At 41.3% G+C, this 25,133-nt stretch overlaps 2 protein-coding genes across 4 annotated transcripts; both read left to right on the top strand.

Moving 5' to 3' along the window:
- The first annotated feature begins 7 nt into the window (after positions 1 to 7).
- Positions 8 to 4,097, top strand: LOC143027983 (uncharacterized). Its single transcript, XM_076189626.1, has 4 exons — positions 8 to 114; positions 755 to 927; positions 1,073 to 1,200; positions 4,005 to 4,097. The coding sequence occupies exons 1-4, from the start codon at positions 8 to 10 to the stop codon at positions 4,095 to 4,097; spliced, it is 501 nt and encodes a 166-aa protein (XP_076045741.1).
- LOC143028237 (carbonyl reductase [NADPH] 3-like) lies at positions 3,979 to 23,057 on the top strand. 3 transcript variants are annotated; one of them, XM_076190042.1, is made up of 8 exons: positions 3,979 to 4,089; positions 6,166 to 6,205; positions 8,174 to 8,302; positions 10,761 to 10,892; positions 11,413 to 11,666; positions 12,960 to 13,143; positions 14,566 to 14,724; positions 22,920 to 23,057. In XM_076190042.1, exons 2-7 carry the CDS (start codon positions 6,182 to 6,184, stop codon positions 14,710 to 14,712), a joined length of 870 nt encoding a protein of 289 aa, XP_076046157.1. In that variant the 5' UTR covers positions 3,979 to 4,089; positions 6,166 to 6,181; the 3' UTR covers positions 14,713 to 14,724; positions 22,920 to 23,057. The 3 variants fall into 3 exon arrangements, with proteins under 3 accessions (XP_076046157.1, XP_076046158.1, XP_076046156.1); XM_076190043.1 differs by having other exon boundaries at positions 4,018 to 4,130; XM_076190041.1 differs by lacking the exon at positions 3,979 to 4,089 and adding an exon at positions 4,368 to 4,402.
- The last annotated feature ends 2,076 nt before the right edge of the window (positions 23,058 to 25,133 follow it).

The following is a 25,133-nucleotide window of genomic DNA, read 5'->3' on the forward strand; positions in this document are numbered from 1 at the left end:
GACAAATATGGACACGGGAGAAGTACTAGACGACTGGAAAGCAGCTAATGTCACACCCATTTTTAAAAAGGATTCAAAAAGACTAGCCTCCAACCAGAGCCCTTACATGCCTAAGTGCCGCCCCAGGGCATACCCCCCCCCCTCCCCATGGCGGTGATGAGTAAATATTCTCTGTGACAGATGGAGTGAATCTGTCTGTAAGATGACTTTTTTTTTGGGGGGGGGGGTAAGTGGGTTGCTTATTATTTTTCATGATTTTTTTTTAGCCGACAGGCTGAAGAAATGGGGTTTCCTTTTTGTGTCATTTTGCGAGAAGAAAACGGGGGTGAAGGGGACCTGCTCAAGGTTGTCCGTGCACTCGGGAACAAAGAGGCCAGCTACGCCGCGGAGTTTTGCCATTGTGTGTTGCAGTCCGTAGATCAGTGGTTCCTAAACTTTTTTCTGTCATTTTCCCCTCCACCCAGTTCAATCATCCAGATTTCCCCCTCCATGTGTATGAGGGAAAGAGTAGTTAAAACGCACTATGACTATTTACTAATGTATTTTTCAGATGTACAAATATACTGATAAAAAGGCATTCTCTCTCTCTCTCTCTCTCTGAGACATGAGAAAATTCATCTGAGATTTTTTTAGTTAGTAGGTAGTGTAATTATTTCCCCCCAGTTTGGGAATCACTGCCGTAGAGGGTGCCAGTGATTTGGTACTATTCCGGCACAATAACTTAAGTACCGCCCCCCTAAATGTGCCACACCAGGGCATATGCTCCCCTGCCCCCCACCCCACGTGAGGGCCCTGCTTCCAACTATAGACCAATTACCTTGACATCACAAATTAGCAAGAGTATGGTGAAGCTTATCAACGACAGCATCATGAATCACTTGCAACAACACAAGCTGATCATTGAGACCCGGCATGGCTTCATACTGGGTAAATTAGACAACTTTATGGATGGGTATGACAGGTGGTGATGGATACGGAGCTGCCTAGTGTAGGCCTTATGGTCTCTTGCAGTCTCATTCATTCTTATGTTCTTAATCATGCCTGGCCAACCTGCTCGTCTTCTTGAAAAAAGTGAATGAGTACCTAGATGGAGGGTCACCCATTGACGTACTATACCTTGACTTGGCCAAGGTGTTCGATGAGGCTCCCAACAAAAGACTAGCTGCGAAGATCAAAGCATACGGAATGCCCAAGGCAGGGGTGTGCAACATTGTTTCCCAAAGGGCCACTAGTCACTACTCTCTTGGTATGGAGGGCCACATAACCTTACTATTTCATGTTATTTACTACGATCGAAGACATATTATGCGAGATTATACTGTTAAAGATAGATGAGTAGTTTGTTACTGATTTGATTTAAACTGGGATCACAAAAATAAGAATTGTCCGAAACAAATGTATTTTCCTTACTATAAATGAGCAAATGAAAGGCTACCATACCTTATTATTATAATGTAAAAACATAAATAATTAATTAATATTGGTTAACTGGGATCATTATCATAAGAATGATCAAACACAGACATTTTCCTGACCATTAATTAGCAAATGAAAGGCTACCCTCTCTCTGAGGGCCGCATTATAGCTTATTCATTTTTAGGAGAAAGGGCCGCAATGAAAACATTAGAGGGCCGCAGGTTGCACAGGGCTGGCCTATGGTAACTAACTGGATTTTTACAAAGGATTACAAAGGCGGAGCGTGCCGACAGGAGACCTTTTGGTCCATAAACAGGTCGGATGCGGAAAAATATAATAATGATAAATAAATAAAAGAGAAGTAAAAATTATAATAATATAAATGGATGGAGATAAGGTTAAACAACAGGAAACAGATTGTGTTTATTAAGGGCTACAAGTCTGGTAGTGAGCACGTCCAAATGGTCGGTACTGGGACCCATTTATCATGTACACCAGTGACATTGACAAGGGAACAAAGACACACTTTTTTGAAATTTACTGATGACAAATATTTTCGGCAAGATCCCTATCCAAGAAGGCACTAAGAGGTTGCAAGATGTCCTTAAGAGTGTGGAGATGTTGTAGAAAAAAAAATGGCTGATATCATTCAGTCTAGACAAATGTAAGTGTTTACGTCTAGGCCACAACAATCCACATCATGAGTGCATGATGGAAGGACAGGAAATTTACAATGATAACGAAAAAAGACCTTGTTGTAATTATCAACAAAACACTCAGTCCCAGCGAATACGTTAATACTATTGTAAGGAAAGTAAACCAAATGGTAGGAAATATTAAAAGAACAATAGAAGACAAAAGTGATAACATTGGGCGTCTTTGTAAGAGATTGGTCCGTTCCCACTTGGAATGCTGCGTTACAAGCCGGGAAACCTTGCAACCGGGCCTGCCGCGTTTCTACGCCGTGTAGAATGGGAGAGTGTTGCCATACCGGGGTATACATTTTCCTCGGGTGTGTGCCGACTTTCATAGCAAGACATACTTGTCAAACTTTGACAAAATGTTGGTTCTAGTTTTTTTTTGTATATATTCTTGAATGTATATAAGACCCTCATGCCCTAACATATTCAGTAAAATATAAAAAATCTTTTTTATATCATTATCGCAAAAAGAAAGCTGAAACTTTAGCGTAGAATTTTTTCTACACCGTAAAAACGTATATTTTGGAGCAAAATATTGTATAAGCAACATAAATACCAATAAAAGTCATATATTATGATGTACCATTTATTATTATATGATTTTTAAACAACAGCTTGAGTTTTTAAATGTTTTGAACAGCCCGCTGATACGTAGAAATATTTTCCTCACACAGTTCCCACATACCGCTATTTTTCTACGTTTTGGTACAAAATTCTACAAAATGGCAGCCCTGCTTGCAACCAGAAAGATGTTAGCATGGTGGAAAGGTATCCAAAGAATGACCCGTATTAAACCCAACTTATGGTATATTATCTCAGTCTTTTTTTATTTGTTGATTATTTAATTTTTATTTGTATTGGCTTGAATTTCCTGTAAAATCATTTTACGCTGAAGTAAATAGAAATAACAAATGAGAGAGTGATGTACAGGTACAGGACAAGGAGACTTACATTTCCGACTTGACATCCAATAGTTATTCCATCGGTTGGAAAAATCCCAATTAAAGCCCTAATCCCCATGTTTGTTGTAAAAAATGTATTACGTTATATGCTTTTTCACAAAAGGAAATTCTCGTGCATTATATGAGGACCCACACAGGAGAGAAGCCTTTCCAATGTGACCTGTGTGATTCTGCTTTTTCACGAAAGCCACATCTCATACAGCATATGAGGTCCTACTCAGGAGAGAAGCCTTTCCAGTGTGACCTGTGTGATTCTGCTTTCTCACAAAAGTGTGATCTCACAATGGGAAAAGGTAGATTATTTACGTCAAGCATGACGTCATAACCTTGCAACTAATGAAAACAGAGTAATGCCGACTAGTCATTACTTGCAATCCGGGAAAGGAATTCGATAATTTGTTGCCGACTCGCCTGGGGCCTGGGAGAAGTTAAACTTAGAAGGTGACTACTCAGGAGAAACTTAGTAATATCTAGAAAAGGAAATGTTGACAGTCATTATATCAACTCGTTCCTGTAAGATGAATATCTTAGACTGTATTTAGACGAATGAGTACATTATAATAGATTTGTCAAACCTGATTTTGTTTATTGAATATTTTGTGCAGGGAATACATTATTTAAGTCCTGACTCACCATTGATGGGTTAATTCCTTCACGATGTTTGATGGAACTTAGACTGAGGAGACTGCAAAAGACCAAAGGGCATAGGGCAGGCAATTCCATGCCCATTACCACCTGTCATCCCCATCCATAAAATCCTAATTAAAGCCTTAATCCCCATGTTTGCTGTAAAAAAAAAAATGTATTACGTCATATGATAAATTGTTATGTTTGGGAAAAGCAGACTATTCACGTCAAGCATGACGTCGCAATCCCGCAACCAATGAAAACGAGTAATGCTGACTAAACATTATTTGCACTCCAGATTCCAGAACTCCAGGGCAGGAATTCGGCAGCTGTAACGCGGCAGCATGTGTTAGTCGCAGATTACCCGCGAGAGGTTGAACACGGTAGGTGACTACTCAGGAGAAACTAAGTAATATCTACAAAAGTAAGTTTTGACAGTCATTATATCAACTCGTTCCTGTAAGGTGGATATCTTGGATTGTGTTTAGACGAATGGGTACATTATGATTATAATAGATTTGTCAAACTTGATTTTGTTAATCGAAAATTTAGGCAGGAAATATATTATTTACTAATTTAGGTCCTGACTCCCCATTGGTCGCTTTAAATTCCTTCACTAGTTTTGATGGAACTGCCCCGCCCCCCCTTTTAGGCTATTTCATAAGTCGACGTATCTATGTGGGAAACTTTATTGAGGTAACATGAGGACATCAATATACGTAATACTGGCAGGATATTCCAGACCCAAATTTATATTATATAACATGAGAATGGAGGAGACTGCAATAGACTAAAGGGCCTAGGCAATTCCATGTCCATTATCACTTGTCATCCCCATCCATAAAGCTGTCTAACCTTTTCTTAAAACAACCAAGGGACAATTTATAGTTTCAGCACGCCCTACATGATTACCAAATCTATTCCATTTGTTGACCACTTTTGGTAGACCAGTTCTTGCCCTTTTCCCTGTTATACCTAAATTTTCCCAATTTAAGTCTATTACTACAAGTACTGCCTTGTTGCCTATGATGATCTTGATTGTGTCACCCTTGTTAAGGCATTTGATTCACTTGAACACCTCTGTTAGGTCACCCTGGTCTCTGCGTCTTAGTGCCTAAGCCTATCCCCATAAGAGATTCTGGAATTCTTTCTCCAGAGGTCCATCATATTCTTCACAATTTTCTTCTATTTAAGATTAAGGTAAAATTCTAGTTTGCACATCCTATGTGATACAGCAAAAGAAAATTAATTACTAATTTTGTAAATTATTATAGATCAACGTAATATGTGATTTTCTAGGCAGAAATCGACAACAAAATTTGCTAAAACCTGTTTTCCAACAAACAAAGTTGCGGCGGTTGAATGATACACAATATATTTGATAGGTGCCGAGGTCGAAGAAATGAAAGGATGACAAATTAGTCTATTTTAACCTAACATACCTAACCTAGGCGCTGAATGATCATTTTGGTCCCAGTGCCTGGCTGTCTGCCAAAAACTCATAAAATCATAAATCATAATCATACCTAACCTAACCTAACCTAATCTACCTATGTAACCTAACTAATGTTTAGTAATTCGGTACCTCAAATTCTTAAGATCATCTGGGTCGTCATTGTCATCACGGATGCTGACAGCCTGATTATTATTGTACCTCGGGCAATTAACATATTATGTTCATGTACTATAATCTACAAAAGTAATATTTAATTTTCTAATGCTACATCACGTAGGTGTGCACAACTAAAATAATACCAAGATTAACTGAGCTTGTCAACCACACAAATTTTCTTAAAGGAAGATTTTCTGAAAATGTATGTTTTTTATGATTTTCATTTGCTATTGACTGTGAAAGGGACATGTTTCTCTTTGTCACCCAATGCAGTCATCCACATGAGCATTTATTTGGCATCGGCAAAAGTAAAATCTTTAAATGTTCTAGATATGGCCCATGAGAGGTCATCAACAATAATAATGATAATAATAATCTTATTTGGCAATGAATCAAATACATGAAATACAGACAATGAAAAGAACCAATAATTTGAAATTACAAATACAATTGCCAAGGATAACACAAAAAAGCATTCAAGTTTACTTCCGTTGTGGTCCTCATTAGACTGTCATTCCACACTAAATTACGCAGACAACATACTTAGGGGTTAAGGGGACCAGAAACAGTGACTCAAGTAATACCAATTAGTACACATATTACACATAAACATTATTATAGATTTGCTAATACAAGTTCATATGTAGATGTAAACTATACAGGGTATGTTTGGAATCACTAATGGTATGGGGAAAGTAGATGCGACAGAAATTGAATTTTAATGTACGAATGTCAAAGTTTTGCTTTCTTTTACAGAGAACTTTGGACAAGAATGGTAAGGGGAAAACAGACGTGAGAGAAATTGAATTTTAATGTACGAATATCAAAGCTTTGCTTTCTTTTACAGAAAACTTTGGACAAGAATGGCATCTACAAGAATTTGCGTGGTAAGTTTAAAAAGTGTTTTGAAGATGTACATTGATGCATTGACAGTTTCCTACATTCACTGTATTCGTATATTTGTGGGTTGCCTTTATTTTTTGTCTTGTCTTTTCTTTATTAAAGTGTAAAGGGCAATTTGTGGCCACAGTGAAACACTGGAAAGAGTGTTTTGTAGCCATGATAGAAGGCATTTTTGGAAGGGCTATCTGTCCTTTGTCTTTCTGTGGTCCATGGAACTGGCAAGATTTGATTTATGCTGTTGGTATATAAAACCCATTGTATTTTGTAGCATTGCAGACTACCTGATTTGTTTGTGTCATAATACCTGTAAGTAATGTAACAAGAACTGTTACTAAATGTTAGTTTAATTTTCAGTAATTGTGATATTCATTGTAATGTTCAAGGAATGATAATAATAATAAATGTTGTTGCCCGAAATTTCACTGACTGGAAACCCATAGCATATAGTGGTCGATAATGTTCCCCAAACATTTTCATAGGTCTTTTTTAGGAATAAACTTTGATAAATTGAAGGAAGTGCACACCTTAATGACATTTTCTATATTATTTTAGTTGTGCACACCTATGTGATATACATACATGCATACATATACCAAAGGCTGTTCCCCCTTACAGGGGGTGGGGGGGGGTAGCCAAAAAGAAAAAGGCACAGAAACCACTCCCACCCATCCCACTCCCCACACCTTCCACTCCCCTCACTCCCTCTCATCTTGGCACCTCCTGGATGATGGGTCATCCCTGCACCCTGTCCACTGCCCTGGTTCAGAAGCAGTGTCGCAAGACACAGCACATTCACAGCAAGGCCACTTCATAAATTCGGCAACCCCCCCTCTCCGTCCCCTCATGCAGAAAAGGAGAAGACGGGGAGAAATCCCTTCAGGCTGTGTCAAATTCTCCCTTGCACACACCTCCTCACACCGCATCCCCCACCCACTCCCCCTCATACATCACAGCATCATCCATACACAACCCTTCTCCATTCACCCCTGTGTTCTGTCCTTCCTTAACAGACATTCCTCTCTTTCGTAATGTCCCTTTCACCCCATCCATTCATCTCATCCTAGGGCTCCTTTCACCTCTGCCTTCCACACTTCTTCTGTTCTAACCTAACCTAACCTGCACTTAGTAATGTGGTACCTTTATGTTAGAGGTCATTAGGGTCGTTGTCGTAATTAGGGATGGTGACGGCTGGTTTTGGCATCCAATCAGACTGGGGTGCAAAGGTGTTTCATTGCTTCAGGAAAAGCATGAATTGATGTGTTTTAATTGATAAAATTAATGTTTAATGTTGATATATTGTATAGGTGTGCACTTCCTTAATAATATTGATACTTTGGATGGTTTTGTTTTAGTGTATGACCTTGTGTTGCACGTTTGTAGTAAGGGGGAGAAGAGAACAGTTACTGGTTGTCAGCTGTGTACATGAAAAGGTGGATGAAATAAAGTAGAAGTTGGTGGAGACCTTAAGGCATGGTTGAGAGGATATGTTAGCCTCTCAGGGTTGTACTTCTAGATTGAATTGAGGGTTGTGATGGGTTTTGAAGATGGGGTGGGAGAAAGATTATTTTGGTATACATCTTGGGGGATTATCCCTTTGGGGAACCCATTGTTGGTATCATGGAAAGCAGCCTTTAAAAGTAAATTTATCCACATGACAGTCAGAGGTTGCTTATGATAATTAAATGGTAATAGTTTTGTAATCACTTAAGGATCAAAGGATTACAAAGGTGGAGCATGCCGACAGGAGACTTTTTGGTCCATAACTAGGTTGGATGTGGAAAAAAATTATAATGATAAATAGATAAAAGAAAAAGAAAAATTATAATATAAATGATAATAAATAAAATGTTTCTTTAAATAAAAGTGGAATGACCTAACATAAACCATGCCAAACTATTTGAAAATGATTATTCATCTGCATGGGCAGTACAGTTGTGATTGTGGTTTTTCAGGTGACAGGAGCCAACAAGGGTATAGGCTATGCCATAATGAAAGAGATGTGCCAGAAATTTGATGGCACAGTGTACCTGACTGCACGTGATGAAGGAAGGGGAAATGCGGCAGTTGCTGAGCTGAGGAAGGTTAGTTTGTTCAATTTTTTTTTTATTGCATAAATACATAGTAGGGATCTTGCTCTAGATGCTGGTAAAGTGTTTTTATCGTACTGCCATTTTTAAAGGGTTTAAAGGGCCTACCCTCCCTCCCCCCGGCAGCCACATGCTGCGCACGACCATTGTTTACATACGTTTTGACCATATTTTACCCTATTTTTTTTGCGTTTGATACACTCATAAAGTTTTCTCTTACGTCCGGCATGCACGTGAGTATGTGGTGTGAGGAAGTTCAGCCTGCACGACTGGCAGTGGCCTGAGCCTTACAAAGTAAAGGACATGTACACGTTAGCTTGCCGCATTCACTAATTTGCCGTGTGAAATTCGCATCTATTTTTCAGTGAAGAGATATTTGAAGATATTAGCCATGCCTAAGCTATCCAAACAAAAGGCACACTTGCAGAAGATAAGAACGTCTACATTAGCAACTCAAGGGGAGAAAGAAAGAACCCCAGCATCAACTTTGTTATCACCACCTCCGCCACCACCACTAGTACTCCCTCCAGCAGCACTCTCCCTTCCATCTACATCCACATCCTCAGCACCTGATCCTCTGTCCTCTACACCTATATCAGACAAGTTGTCTCTACGCAAACAACTGTTTGCTAACAAGTGGCTACAAGGATACCTCCTTGTTGCAACACCTTGGGTTTAGAGTCTCAAACCTCACAGTGATGTCCCTGATGCAGCAAGAGCCTGTTCCAACACCAGAAAGGAAACCCAAGAAAAGAAAGAGAGCTGAATCCCAGCATTCAGACTACCTTGCTGGGTCATTCTAGACCAAGAACTCAAACTTTGCGACAAAGAGTGAGGTGGCGGCTTATGAGACCCTCACTTTGAGTGAATAATATCCTACACTGTAGGAGGGTACAAAGTGCCTGAGTTACTTGAAAGATGCAAAATCATCATGAAAATACAATGGAACCTGTTTTCAATGGTTCTTAGGAGGTCCAATGTAAAATTTAGTCAAACTAAGGGAAAAAAAAACTTTAACACTCATTTCTGAAAAATGTAAGTTTTTGATACACAAAGTCTATCTCCTCCCTCAATTTTCAACCAATTTTTGCATATGAGGTCTCTATTAATAGCTAGATAAATGAAAAAAAAATAAAATAGAGTTTTTTTGCAAATGTTAAATAATTTTTTTTTAACGTGTCAAAATCAAAATTTTGCTTTTTTCGATAATTTTGTTTATATTTTTTCCCTCGGCGTTAAACAAAGATATTAAAAAAAGCTTTCTATTTTGTTTTATATATGTAGAAGATTCTTTTGCTGTAAAATGAAAGACATCGAATAAAAATTGTAAGAGGAGATAGGATTTGAAAAAGCCCAAAAATATGGTATTTTTTACGTTTTTTATTAAGTCAGATCTGAATAAAACTCATGCTGTGAAGGTTTCCTCAGACCTAGATATCACACAGAAAAAATCGGCAAGATCCTTCAGAAAAAAAGATTTTGGGCGGGGGGTCCCCTTAAAGGTTTGTGTGTTTTGAGGGAGGGCATGTTTTGAGTTTAATTTTTGTTAGAACAGATTGTATTTTAGGCATTTAATGTGTGGTTCTACTATTTATTAAAGTGCAGGAAACTAGTAGCCAACAGTTGTAATTTTATTGCTAGATTCTATCAAAGGTTTTATTTATATATATATTATATATATATATATGTATGTATGTATATATATGTATGTATGTATATGTGTATGTATGTATGTATGTATGTATGTATATGTATGTATGTATGTATATATATGTATGTATGTATATATATATGTATGTGTATGTATGTATGTATGTATATGTATGTATGTATGTATATGTATGTATGTATATGTATATTTATATATGTATGTATGTATGTATATGTATGTGTGTATATATATATATGTGTGTGTGAGGATGCCGGTGTTGGCGTCTTGATTATATTTATTTTTATTTATTTTGTAGTTGTAACTGAGTGTCCCCCATAATCTGTGGACTGGCCTGATCATATTTTCTGTGGTTATTAATATTCAGAGTGAAAGAGAAAGGGTAATAAAGCTGTAACTTTATATTTTATTAAGCGAGTATTGTGATGCATCATCATACATCATGCAGATGATGCTGCCTGCAAGAATTTGACTCATATTGAAGAGGTTAATTAGCTATTATTGATCCTAATATTTTACCTATAACCAACCTCAAACTTATTGGCTTGTAGGAGGTGCTAAGATAAGAGGGAGGGTGGAGGAGTGTGGAGTGTATTCAGGGATGGAATGGGTGGGAATGATTTTATGCACATCCACAGCAAGGCCATTTCACTTAGTCAGTGACCCTGCTACCCTCTCTGTCCCCTCATACAGAAAAAGAGAAAATGGCAGAAATCCTCTTAGGTTGCATCATTTATATATATATACATATATATATTTAATTAATTTTCCTCTCCACTACAGTTAGGATACTCTCCAAAATTCCATCAGCTTGATATTGACAACATAGATAGTATAAACACGTTTGCTGAATATCTGAAGACAACTTATGGTGGCCTTGATGTTCTTGTCAACAACGCTGGATTTGCATACAAGGTATGTTAACTTTCCTGCCAAATGGGGGTTGCCATTTGGTTAGTTCTTTAGTACTATACATACCTTGTACTCTTATAGTGGTGGTGGGGGCCACAGGCAACCATAGCACACACATCCAAAACCAGCTCTACAGAAGTTGGGGTGATGGTGAATGAAGCCCCTGCCACACTGATTGGGTCCAAAGCAATGCAGCAAGAAAAATGAATAGCAATTGTGTATTTTATTTTTGTTGTTCTCTCCAGCGTTCCAGCTCTCCCCCACCCCATCTATAAGCCTCTTGTCTCTATAACCATGATATAAATGTACTCAACTGTTTTTATTAGTGAAATATGAATTAGTATCTTTGTAAGCCAAACATTTCCCAGCAGCTTTGTTTTTCATGTCGTGTCTTTTCTCACTAGTTAGTATTGAAATATACTAAAGTACGGGTTGATCATTGCTATTAATTATACTATATTTTAGACAGTTTTATAGAACTAATTAACAAAACTTCTTTTCTTTAATTTCCCACTTTTCCCAGAGAGCTGCAACAGAACCATTTGGGGAACAGGCTGAAAACACCATACGCATAAACTACTTTGGAACATTAAATGTGTGCCATGCACTGTTCCCACTCCTGCGGCCACATGCCCGGGTGGTTCATGTTTCAAGCTGCGTTGGACATCTGTCGTATGTCAAAGGCAATGAACCCCAGGCCTCTGAGCTGCGTTCAAAACTGGCCTCACCAACACTCACAGAAGAGGAGTTGAATGAAATGATGAATGATTTTGTAAGGTTAGTATCTATGCAGAGATAAAAATGTTCTTGGCAATGGATTTGCATGTAAGTGGAGTTCGTCTTAGATATGTACATACATAGTCAAAGGCATAAATCCACTCCACCCCTCCCTCCCTCTTTTCTTGGCTCCTCCTGGATGACTGATCATCACTGCATTTTGCCCACTGCCCAGGGTCACAGGCCACTTCATTTAATCAGCAATTCCCCCCCCCCCCCTCTCTTTCCCCTCATGCAGAAAAAAAAGACTGAGAAATCCCTTGGGGTTGTATCAAAATATCATTCACACACGGCTCGGTGGCGGATTGGTAAAGCACTGGCCTCACAAGCCAGAGAACCGGGGTTCGATTCCCCGGTCGGGCGGAGATAAGTTGGGTTTGTCTCCTTTCACATGTAGCCCCTGTTCACCTAGCAGCGAGTAGGTACGGGACGTTAGTCAAGGAGTTGTGACCTTGCTGTCCCGGTGTGTGGTGTGTGAGTGGTCTCAGACCTACCCAGAGATCGGCTAATAAGGAGCTCTGAGCTCACTGCCGTAGGGTGGTGTCTGGCTGTCTCGACAGAGACTGCAGCAGATCCGAGGTGAGGTGAACATAGTCCCTTCCATGCATCACAGCATCATCCAAAATACCATTCTCCATTCACCCTTATTTTCTGTCTTCCCCCTTCCTCAACAGACATTCCCTCCTTCCCAATGCCCCTTTTACCCCATCCATCCATCTCATCCTTGGTTGTCCCCTCATGTTCACTTCCTCCACCTCTGCCTTCTCACCTCTTTTACTAATCATTCTTAAATGTGTAATTTATAAAAAGGAAAAAGGGAAATACAGATGAGAGCTCTACTTTATTTCATTAGCATAGGCATACATTAACCTCTTCAGTACAAGTAAAATTCTCTTGGGCAGCATTAGCTGCCTTATAAAATATAAAGCTACAGCTGTATTTCTCATTCTTATTTACTATCAGGCCAGTTCACAGATTATGGGGGTCACTCGGCTACAACTACAAAATAAATACAAGATGCCTATGTAGGCATCATTGTATTGAAAGGGTTGATATACAAGACATTAGTCCAATAGAGATTTATGAGAAGATTTGAGAACCATTGCTAGCCATTGGGGGTTGCAGTTTTCCAGTCTATAACCTAGATTTATTATAAAAGATGTTTTTCCCGTATGGATTTTCCATTTCAGCATTCTCTTGATATTTTGCTTTGCAGAAGTATTAAGATAAATAGACAACTGCTTCATTGTAAAATATAGAATGTCCACATGTATATACTTTTTTCTTTCCCAGAGTGGCCGAAGAAGGAACTTGGGAAGAGGAGGGATGGCAGAGCAGTACTTACTCTGTGAGCAAAGTTGGAGTGTCAGCCCTGACTCGTATCCAACAAAGGGCTTTTGATGAAGATTCACGGCCTGACCTCGTTGTGAATAATTGCCACCCAGGTTATGTTGACACTGATATGACATCACATCAGGTAGGTTATACATGTATTTTCCAATTCCACATTTTCATTTGTATAGAGACTGTAAAAGTGGATGACTAGCAAGATTGTTTAATGTGTGCCTAAGGGAGGGTAGAGTGCCAGAAGACTGGAGGAGTGTCTGTATAGTTCTGCTCTACAAGGGGACAAATGTGAGCATAGTATTTTCAGGGGGATCAGATTGTCAAGTGTAGTTAGGAAGGAAACTACAGTTTACAACATGGGGTTTAAGAAAGGTAGGGGTTGTATGTAAGGCAGATATGTGAGAAAGCTTTTATCAAAAGGTAAGGATGTTTTTATGGTCCTTTATGGATTTGGAAAAGGCTTGTGACAGGATAGACAGGAAGGCATTGTGGAAGGTTTTAGAGACATGGAATTAGGGAAAAGCTGTTTAAGGATAGTCAGGGGTTTTTGTGAGAGTAGTAGAGCCTATATTAGTATTGGAAAAGGAGAGAGTGGATTGAGGTAAAGATAGGGCTGCATCAGGGATGTCATATTGCCATGGATGTTCAGTGTGTACAAGCTGTACATGAATGGAGTGATGTGGGAGGTAAATGTGGCGGTAATGGGCAGAGGACTCAAGATGGTTAAAGAAAATAGAGAATAGTTGTAGGCGAGCCAGTTGTTGTTTGCTGATGACACTGCTTGTGGCAGGGTCAGGGGGGATTGGGAGTTAGGAGAAAGTTGAAGTTAAGTGGGTAAAAGTAAGGTGATGAGATGTGCAAAGGGAGAGGTTGACAGCTTGTTGGAAGTAAACCTTAAAGGGAGAAGCTGGAGGAAGTGGATAGCTTAGGTATTTGGGGTTCCATGCGGCAGGAAAGGGAGGAGTGGAGGTAATCTTAGCTCCTCATGGATGAAGGGTCATACCTTTCTCCTGCCTGCAAGCGAGTCAGAAGAAATGCAGCAAGACACAGCAGGGCCACTTCATTTATGCTATGCCCCAAACCCCCTAACCGAAAGTAGTAAGGAAAGGGAAGCAATTACAAGTTGTCAGATCCTGTGTGTGAAAAAGTGTCAGTCAGTTGCTCCTGGTGTCTTGCAGAAGACCCAAGAAAGTGCAACAGCCCCTGGGCAGGACCATAAATCACTTGGGGCCCCAAGAAATGTTGTTGTTGATAGTGTAGGCATTGTAGTATTAGGTGTTCTCTCTTCTTTGTGGTGATTATGTCTGGAGCAGTTTGAACCCATGGCCAGGCCTATTCTTTGTTGCTACTGTCTTAATGATGGATGGTGTTCTTGTGTGGTAAAAGGGGTTTTCTCTAGATTGTTGAAATGTTGAGTGGTTGTCTTAAAGAGCTTGTTTAGTCATTTGCCTCGTTTACATGGTAGTGAATTTTTTTTTTTTTTTTTTCTAATTGAGCATGCTCATATTAAAAGCCTACATCTCTTGATTGATGTATATATTTTCTTCTGCAGGGACCATTCACTATTGAGGAAGGAGCAGTGTGTCCATCGTACTTGGCCCTCCTTCCCAATGATGTAGAGGAATTACGAGGAGCCTACCTGTGGTCCAAGAAAGAAGTTGTTGATTGGGTTAATGGACCCACTCCTGGCCCATACTGATATGTCCATTTGGTAAGTGGAGCTGCATAGATTTCACCAACAAATAGAGGGAGTGAAGGCATACACCCATTAGTTGATCCCCGTCTGTCATGCTTCTGTGAATGGGGGTTCATTCCTGTACCCCACTCACTGCTCAGGCCAGAAGCAATACTGTAGGATGCCATGCTTTCACAGCTGAAGTTGGTTTACCTGCACAACTTCACCCCACTGGGTAGAGGCCAGAGGGAATATTTCTACATACATACATACATATACCAAAGCTTTTTCCCCCTTCCAAGGGAGGTAGCCAAAAAGGGAAAGGCATAAAAACACTCCCACCCATTTCATCCCTAAATACACTCCACACCCCTCCCACCCTTCCTCTCATCTGAGCACCTCCTGGATGACGGGTCATCCCTGCACCCTGCCCACCGCCCTGGGTCAGAAGCAGTGTCGCAAGACACAGCACATCCACAGAAAGGCCGCTTCTTTTAATCGGCGACCCCCCCCCCGTGCATATAAGGCGAGGACGGGGAGAAATCCCTTCGGGCTGCGTCAAAATTTACTCACACATACTACCCCACCCCCAACCCCCCGCCCATTCCTCCTCATGCAGTCACAACATCATCCATATACAACCATTCTCCACTCACCTCTGTCTTCCGTCCTCAACAGACATTCCCCTCTTCCCCAAAGCCCCCTTCACCCCATCCATCCACCTCATCCTAGGACGTCCCCTCATGTTCACTCCCTCCACATCTGCCTTCCATACCTCTTTTACTAGTCTTTCTTCACTCATTCTTTCCATGTGTCCAAACCATCCTAATATTCTTTCATCAACCCTATCTCCCAAATCCTTTTTCACCCCTGTTCTCCTCCTCACCTCCTCATTTCTCACTCTATCCAGCCTAGTAACCCCCACCATACTTCTCAGACACCTCATCTCAAACACATTCAAACTCCTTCTCTCTTCTTCTCTTATGTTCCACGTTTCTGCCCCATACAGTGCTGTTGGCACAATCATTCCTTCATACAGTCTCCTCTTAGCATCCATTCCCAAATGTCTATTCCTCATTACACTCTTTAAACCACCAAGGCATTTACTCGCTTCTCTCAATCTACATTCTACCTCCACCTTTTCCTGCTACACTTGCACCCAAGTATCTAAAACTATCCACTTCCTCCAGTCGCTCTCCCTTAATGTTCACTTCCAGTCTACTGCCACTTTCACCCCTTGTACATCTCATCACCTTACTTTTACCCACATTTATCTTTAGCTTTCTTCTATCACATACTCTCCCAAACTCTGCCACCAGCTTCCTCAATCCCTCCTCTGACCCTGCCACAAGCGCAGTGTCGTCCGCAAACAACAGCTGGCTCACCTCCCACTTTTCTCCATTTTCTTTAACCATCTCCAATCCCTGACTCACTACCCTAGCATTCACCTCTCGCACCACCCCATCCATGTATAAGTTGAACATCCAGGGCGACATAACGCATCCTTGACGAAGTCCCACCTTTACTTCAAACCACTCACTCTCTCCATTTCTAATCCTAACACATGCTCTACTACTCTCATAAAAACTCTTGACAGCTCCCAAAAGCTTTCCTCCTATCCCATAAATCTGCATAACCTCCCACAGTGCCTTTCTGTCTACCCTATCATAAGCCTTTTCCAGATCCATAAAAGCCCAAAAAAACATCCTTCCCCTTTCCTATAGCTTTCTCACATATCTGTCTTACCACAAAGATCTGATCTACACAACCTCTACCCGTCCTAAATCCACACTGTTCCTCACCAATTACTCCTTCTGTTCCTCTCCTAATCCTCTCAATTAAGATCCTCCCATAAGCCTTCCCTACTACACTCAACAGGCTAATCCCTCTGAAATTACTACATTCACTATTGTCCCCTTTTCCCTTGTAAAGAGGAACTATACAGGCACTTCTCCAGTCCGGTACTCTACCCTCTCTCCAGTAAACATTAAATAACCTCACCAACCAGTCCACCATCACTGAACCTCCCTTTTTCAGACATTCTGCATGGCATCCATCCAGACCAGGTGCCTTACCTGCTTTCATCATCTTTACAACTGCCTTCACCTCATCCTTCCTTATTTCTCCTCACTCCTCACTCTCATTTTCTTCGCATTTCCCACTGCAGCTATCTTTCCTTCCCTATCCTCCTTCACATTCAGCAACTCCCTAAAATATTCTGCCCATCTTCCCCTCACTGCCATCTCTTCCATTATCATCTCTCCATCTGTACCTTTTACCTTTTCTTCCCTACTTGATTCGCCTCCTCTTCCTCTTAATTTCTTTCCAAAACATCTTTTTATTACTTTCAAAATTTTCTGTCATACTCCTACCCCATTTCACATCTGCTCTCCTCTTTGCCTCCTTTACCTTTTGCTTTACTTCTTTTCTTTTCTTTGTACGTCTCATATGACTCCCCTGTCCTCTTTTGTAACCAATCTGTGAATGCTCGCTTCTTCTCTTCTACAACCTTCTTTGTTTCCTCATCCCACCATTCACTACCCTTTCTTCTATTTCCCCCTGTCCTTCTTGTTCCACACACCATCCTTGCACACTTTAAGACTCCCTCCTTGAACCATCCCCATTCCTCCTCCACACCCATCTCTGCTCTATCCTTTACTCCCTCCCACTCCTCCTTCAGCTTCTTTTCGTACTCCTTCTCCTTTTCCTTTTCATTCAAGGAGTTCACTCTAAGAACCTCCCTACCTTTTGTCCCTTTCCTCCTTCTCCATCTATCCTCCACTCTCAGCTTACCTTCCACCAAAAAATGATCTGATATTCCCCCACCCTCTCCCCTTAGCACATGTACATCCTTAACTCTTCCTATCATAATCCTATTTACCACTACATAATCCATTAGCGCTCTATCTACCACCCTCTCCCATGTGTACTTATGCTTGACTTTCTTCCGAAACACTGTATTTGCTATCATCAACTCTCTTTCTAGACACATTTCCACCATCAACTCTCCACTACGATTCTTTCCTGGAACTCCACACTTCCCAACCACTCCATCGATTGGACCATTTCCCACCCTAGCATTAAGGTCTCCCAGTACTATTACATTGACATTTCTTCCTAAACCCTCTATGCACTCATTTAAATCTATCCAAAAGGCCTCCCTTTCTTCCATGCTCTTCTCACTGCCAGGCCCATATGCACTTACAAAGACCCACATCTCCTTTCCCAGTTTCACCTTCATCCACATTATCCTTGAGGAAACCTCCTTCCACTCCACTAAAACCTCCTTCCACTCCACTATTTGTTTACCTATCTCCTCACTTACTAGAATAGCCACCCCTTCCCTCCCTCGCCCTCTCTTCACTCCTGATAACCTCCCACTTACACTCCCAAACTTAAGGCCTGTCTACACGAGCGGGCCTGCCCGTGAATGTTGTCCACACGACCGAAGTGATGAACAGCTGGGCCTGCCCGACGATGTTGCCAGTAGCGGGTGGAGTGCTGTACGAGAACCATGGTGCCTAGCATTGTCAAGAAAAAGATTTTGTGCTCTATGATAATAGCTGTGTGTCTCAAGAAGAAAAAGAAGAAAAGGATATGGTTCACGATATTATCTTGCGTCTGGCAGGGTAGAAACTCCAGCTACCGGGCACCAGCTCAGTGGCCTTTCGGTCAGTGGCTTTCGGGCAATTTGATCATTTGCCCGTCAAATATGCCCGTTAACGGGCAAGCCCGCCGATCAGGCCCGCTCGTGTAGACAGGCCTTTACACTCACCCTTCCCTTTCAACTTAGTTTCACTCAAAGCCAACACATCCATCTTTCTTCTCACAAACATACTACCTATCTCTTCCCTTTTACTCTCATCTGTACCACATCCACGCACATTAAAAGACCCAAACCTTAGGGTGCTGGCCCGAGGCCCTCCAGCACCCCTTATGCCTTTCCTTTTCTTTTTAGGAATCTGCCCCTTGGGGCTACAGGGAGAAGGATGCCTAGTCCCTCTCCCCGTCCCTTTCTTCTCGCCTCTTACGATCCAAGTGGGAAACTTGGTGGCAGTATTCTTTCCCCCCACCACAGGGAATTCCCCCATCACAGAAAGAGAATACTCAGAGAAATGGTACAGGACAGCAACAAGGGGTTGGGGGACAGCATAACGGAGGGACAGTCGTAGTATAAAAGTGTCATGTCATTTCTCTATGAACAGAATTTCTTCTATCATAGACAAAATGATGTGTGGCTCTGGTCCGTAGGGGCGCCCCATATAGACCCTAAAGTATCGACTGCATGCTACTTTGCCACAATAACAAGCAGTCACAATTCACCTGTAGAGCTCTTTCTTCCAGACCATGTTGATTTATGGACGAAAGGATCTGGTGAAACTATGTAGTACTTGACAAAAGTACTGTCTGTCCAGGTTGAGGTGGACAGTACTTTTCTTGAACCTGGAAAGACCCATACAAGTGGCATGGTTTTATGTAATAATTTTGCCTGTCTACAGCGAGCAGAGCTTATCAGTGAGCCAAGAATTAATCACTGCAGTCATTGTCTTGCTGCTGAAGAGGAAGGTCGTGTGCCCAATGCCCACCATGATATTTAAACCACCCTGTGTAACCAATGTGAACAGTACAAAGATTGAGTGCAGAAACCATAGTCCAAATAGTTGCCCTAAAAAAAAATTTGGTTGGCTTTGAGGAAAATTGCCAAACAAGTTGGGATGTTGAGTCACACTGTTCAGTGTTGGGTTGCCAAATTTACCCACGAGGGAGGCAGCTAGACTCCTAACATTGCTAAGAAGCCTAGGAGGTCTAACAAGATGGATTGGGCTAAAACTGTTGTGAAACATGAACTAGTCTAATTTTTGTGTGACAGCCATACAAGTGAAAGAAAAGGTCCCAGAACTGTTTGGAGAGTATTCAGTGAGAACCGTAAACCACTGTATTGTCGAGTTGGGGTACATGAGCCACCATCCAGTGAAGAAGCCTCTTCTGACCCTTCAGCAGAGGAAATTTCTTTTGTTCAGCAGCCAGATTTCTTGATGGCAAACAAAGGAATTTTCCTCTGTTGAAGGGTCAGAAGAGGTTTCTTCACTGGATGGTGCCTCGTGTACCCCACGTTGACAATACAGTGGTTGATGGTTCTCACTGAATACTCTCCAAACAATTCTGGGTTATTTTCCTTCACTTGTGAATTAGACTAGTTCATGTTTCACAATAGTTTTAGCCCAATCCATCTTGTTAGACCTCCTAAGCTTCTTAGCAGTGTTAGGAGTCTAGCTGCCTTCCTCGGGGGTAAATTTGGTAACCCAGTGGTGAATGGTGGGGGTAAACATGCCAACTTGTTCGGCAATTTCCCTCATTTGCCAGCCAAATATTTTTTGAGGAAAACTATCTGGGCTATGGTTTCTGCCCTTAGATCTTTAGGCATATTGGTAACAGAGGGTGGCTGAGAAGATTTCATGGGGGGGTGTTTGAGAGGGTGGCCCTGGACAGAGGGGTCATGGCATACACAACCTACCTTCTCACCAACAAGACAATGACTTGACATGATTAATTGTTGCCTTGTTGATAAGCTCTACCCCTTCCTCACTTGCTGTAGGTGAACAGAATATTTGGCACAAAACCATACCACTTGCATGGTCTTTCCAGATTTGACAAAAGTACTGTAGAACCAGCAAGAAAGTATAATCTATCTTGATGATGATGCCATGATGCATGGAAGGGATTTCTCCCCTTCTCTTTTTCTGCATGAGGAGACAGACAAGAGGGATCACTGATTGAATGAAGCAGCCTTGCTGTGGATGTCTTGCTGCCCTGCTTTTGACCCAGGGCAGTGGAAGCGATTCAGGGAAGACCTGTCATCCAGGAGCCAAGAAAAGAGGGTGTTGAATGGGAGTGGATTTATTTCTTTTGACTTTGGCTAATTGCCCTGTTAGGGGAAAAAAAAAGCCCTGGGTATATCTATATACCAAGAACTTTTTCCCCCTTACAAGGGAGATAGCCAAATCAAAAGGCAAGTACACCCAGACTAAACCACCATCCTTTCTTTCCTCTCATCTTAGTTCCTCATGAATGACATGTCATCCATCCCTGGGTCAGAAACAATGCAGTAAGACACAGCACATCCACAGCAAGGCCACTTCACTGTCATTTTCTTAGTACCTTCCATCTCCCTACCCTCCTCCACATACAAAAGCTCCAAAAATATTGTGCCCACCTTACCACCACCTCTTGTTAGCATTTACCCACTTTGTTACAGGTACATGAGTTACATGGATGTCTACTTTTCTACTTTGCCATATGTATGATGGTGGAAATGTGCCTAGAAAGAGAGTTGATGATAGCAAATACAGTGTTTCGGAAGAAAGCCAAGCATAAGTACACATGGGAGAGGGTGGTGGAGGGAAGGGTGGTAGATAGAGCACTAATGGATTATGTAGTGGTAAATAGGATTATGATAGGAAGAGTTAAGGATGTACATGTGCTAAGGGGAGAGGGTGGGGGAATATCAGATCATTTTTTGGTGGAAGGTAAGCTGAGAGTGGAGGATAGATGGAGAAGGAGGAAAGGGACAAAAGGTAGGGAGGTTCTTAGAGTGAACTCCTTGAATGAAAAGGAAAAGGAGAAGGAGTACGAAAAGAAGCTGAAGGAGGAGTGGGAGGGAGTAAAGGATAGAGCAGAGATGGGTGTGGAGGAGGAATGGGGATGGTTCCTTGTCAAGGAGGGAGTCTTAAAGTGTGCAAGGATGGTGTGTGGAACAAGAAGGACAGGGGGAAATAGAAGAAAGGGTAGTGAATGGTGGGATGAGGAAACAAAGAAGGTTGTAGAAGAGAAGAAGCGAGCATTCACAGTTTGGTTACAAAAGAGGACAGGGGAGTCATATGAGACGTACAAAGAAAAGAAAAGAGAAGTAAAGCAAAAGGTAAAGGAGGCAAAGAGGAGAGCAGATGTGAAATGGGGTAGGAGTATGACAGAAAATTTTGAAAGTAATAAAAAGATGTTTTGGAAAGAAATTAAGAGAGGAAGATGAGGCGAATCAAGTAGGGAAGAAAAGGTAAAAGGTACAGATGGAGAGATGATAATGGAAGAGATGGCAGTGAGGGGAAGATGGGCAGAATATTTTAGGGAGTTGCTGAATGTGAAGGAGGATAGGGAAGGAAAGATAGCTGCAGTGGGAAATGCGAAGAAAATGAGAGTGATGAGTGAGGAGAATGGAGAAATAAGGAAGGATGAGGTGAAGGCAGTTGTAAAGATGATGAAAGCAGGTAAGGCACCTGGTCTGGATGGATGTCATGCAGAATGTCTGAAAAAGGGAGGTTCAGTGATGGTGGACTGGTTGGTGAGGTTATTTAATGTTTGCTGGAGAGAGGGTAGAGTACCGGAGGACTGGAGTAGTGCCTGTATAGTTCCTCTTTACAAGGGAAAAGGGGACAAGTGTGAATGTAGTAATTTCAGAGGGATTAGCCTGTTGAGTGTAGTAGGGAAGGCTTATGGGAGGATCTTAATTGAGAGGATTAGGAGAGGAACAGGAGGAGTAATTGGTGGTATGTGTGAGTAAATTTTGACGCAGCCCGAAGGGATTTCTCCCCGTCCTCGCCTTATATGCAAAGGGGGACGGAGAGGGGGGGTCGCCGATTAAATGAAGCGGCCTTGCTGTGGATGTACTGTGTCTTGCGACACTGCTTCTGACCCATGGCGGTGGGCAGGGTGCAGGGATGACCCGTCATCCAGGAGGTGCTCAGATGAGAGGAAGGGTGGGAGGGGTGTGGAGTGTATTTGGGGATGTAATGGGTGGGAGTGTTTTTGTGCCTTTCCCTTTTTGGCTACCTCCCTTGGAAGGGGGAAAAAGCCTTGGTATATGTATGTATGTATGTATGATTTGTCACAAACTGTACAATTTGTAAACCACTCAACCAAGGCACATGCAGAATATATGGGATATTTACAATGTTTCCAGTGTTATGCACCCAATATTTTATGTACAAGCGAGTATGGTGGGGATCAGGTTCTAGCCCCGTTTCATCTCACTGCACTGAGACAAGAGACAGGCAACCTTCTGTTGCATTATAAGGGGAAATGGCTGTTGGTTATGTAAACATCCTTACCCAGCAAGTGGGAGGTCTTGGGTTTATTCCCCAGGCAGTGTACTGATGTTTTCTCAACTTTCCCTGCCTCAACAAAAATCAAAATACTTTACCTGTGGCATGTATTTATGTGAATTTCCTTTCTCTTAGCTCAAGATGGTGTTTGGCAGAAGAGCACAGATAGTATAGAGGAATCATATTTTCACATCTCCTGCACCTCAACTCCAAACAAGTAATATCAGGAATTCTTCAGTGCCTGTTGTATCTTGTTATAAATAGTAAAAGTAATTATACTATTATTTCCCTTCCACAATGGCATGCATAGGACATTCTATATAAAAAAAAATATTACCAATTTGGAAGCCCACAACCCTCCAATGCACCAAATTTAAAGATTTGGAGATTCATTGGGGAAATGCATAAACTGTAATGTCTATCTAGTTAATGACAGATGCAGAGAAAATGTAATCTAGCAAACCAATTAAGAAAGCATTAACACAGAATAGGACTGGCTGGATTCAAAATGCCCCAGATGCAACCACCACAGAAAACACAGGTCACTTAATGCTATGCCCCACACATACATACATATACCAAAGGCTTTTTCCTCCTTACACGGAGGGTAACCTATACAGCCGTGACAAGTCACTCCAGGGTCACCAGTGTAGTGATGCTACTATTGGTGAAGAGAAAGGTTTTGGCGAGTTCATCTCCTTTATTGTAAGGTACGAGTGAACTGATTTTACAAGCTGCGGAAGCCAATATATATATATATCGGCTTCCGCCGCATGTAAAATCAGTTCACTCGTACCTTACAATAAAGGAGACAAACTCGCCAAAACTGCCACATGTAAAATCAGTTCACTCGTACCTTACAATAAAGGAGACAAACTCACCAAAACCTCTTTCTCTTCACCAATAGTAGCATCACTACACTGGTGACCCTGGAGTGACTTGTCGCGGCTGCACAAGCCAAAAAGAAAGGCATAGAAACCACTCCCACCCTTTCCATCCCCTACATACTCCACTCCCCTCCACCTTCCTCCCTCCCTCTCATTTGGCACCTCCTGGATGACAGGTTATCTCTGCATCCTGTCCACTGCCCTAGGTCAGTAGCAGTGTCGCAAGACACAGCACATCCACAGCAAGGCTGCTTCACAGCACAACTCTCTTTAAACAACTTGTAGTCCCACCTGGAGGCTGCAGGTCTTCTGAAAGAGAGTAGGGGCAACAGATCGATTCTCTGCATCAAACCTGATGGATCACAAGGTTCCCTATGGCCAAGCTTCCCCACACCCTGTTCTTCCTTTAAACCTGAACTGGCCACACTTAAACTGTACAAACACTGTACTGGCCTGGCAACTGCCAGATACAACCACAGAGCACCCAAGACCACACTCCTTCACTCCAGACAACAAAATCTCTGCCAAGTGACGTATAAGTTGAATCAATGGCCATAACCAGTATCTTGTGGACTACAGATCTCCTGTGAATTGAGGGGAACTCATTTTTGTGGTGAGTTTATCCAAATTCCACTGTGCTAGCTTGTCAATTTCTTGAGTATTCAAGTGATGATTTACCATTCTGCAAATCTAGATAGAGATTTGTCATTAGAATTTGAATACCAAGTGTGAACTTTTCAATTTTGAATATACCACAAAAATAGATAAAATTTTGAATACAAACTACAAAGTGCCTGATGCCAATCTTTCATCATCCCAGTGTAGGTACAACCCTATGTACAATGAGTTACTTTGTAAAGAACAAGATCTGTAGATCAATGGGAGTGGCTACTGACCACTTGCTGGATGCCAGACAAGTAACAATGGGCTAAATATTGGTAATATTATTTGAGAAATAAATGACTTTGCAATCCTCAGTGTTAGCAAAAGGAACAAGCTTCCTGTGTAGCAAATGTCATAATTTTGTTCAGTCTTTAGATAATAACTACATGGTGTAAAATGCTCTTCTCCTGTTTTGTATACATTCTCAATAATGACTTGTCAACATTCTATTGCATTGAAATCTGGACATGACCCATTTAGTGAACATTCCTGGCACCACAACAAAATGTATAAATAGCAGTAAATATTACAGGGATACATATCAGACTAAAAATGAAAAACAAACTCGAGCTATATTCAATTGAAAGTTTTATTACAGTTATTACAATACCAATTCATCCCATTCATACAATTTTATATAAACATTCAGCCACATTTTATGTTGCATTTGCAAGTAATTAATACAAAGTGACAGTTTTATCAAAGAATTGTTAGACCAAGTCATCACAACTGCATTCATATAAATGCTGCCCTTATCATATTCTTATGCAACTTTAAAGTATTTCTTCAATACAGTAGC

Source organism: Oratosquilla oratoria, chromosome 9 (genome assembly GCF_046742065.1).
Source record: "Oratosquilla oratoria isolate Oo_2021 chromosome 9, ASM4674206v1, whole genome shotgun sequence".
NCBI lineage: Eukaryota > Metazoa > Arthropoda > Malacostraca > Stomatopoda > Squillidae > Oratosquilla > Oratosquilla oratoria.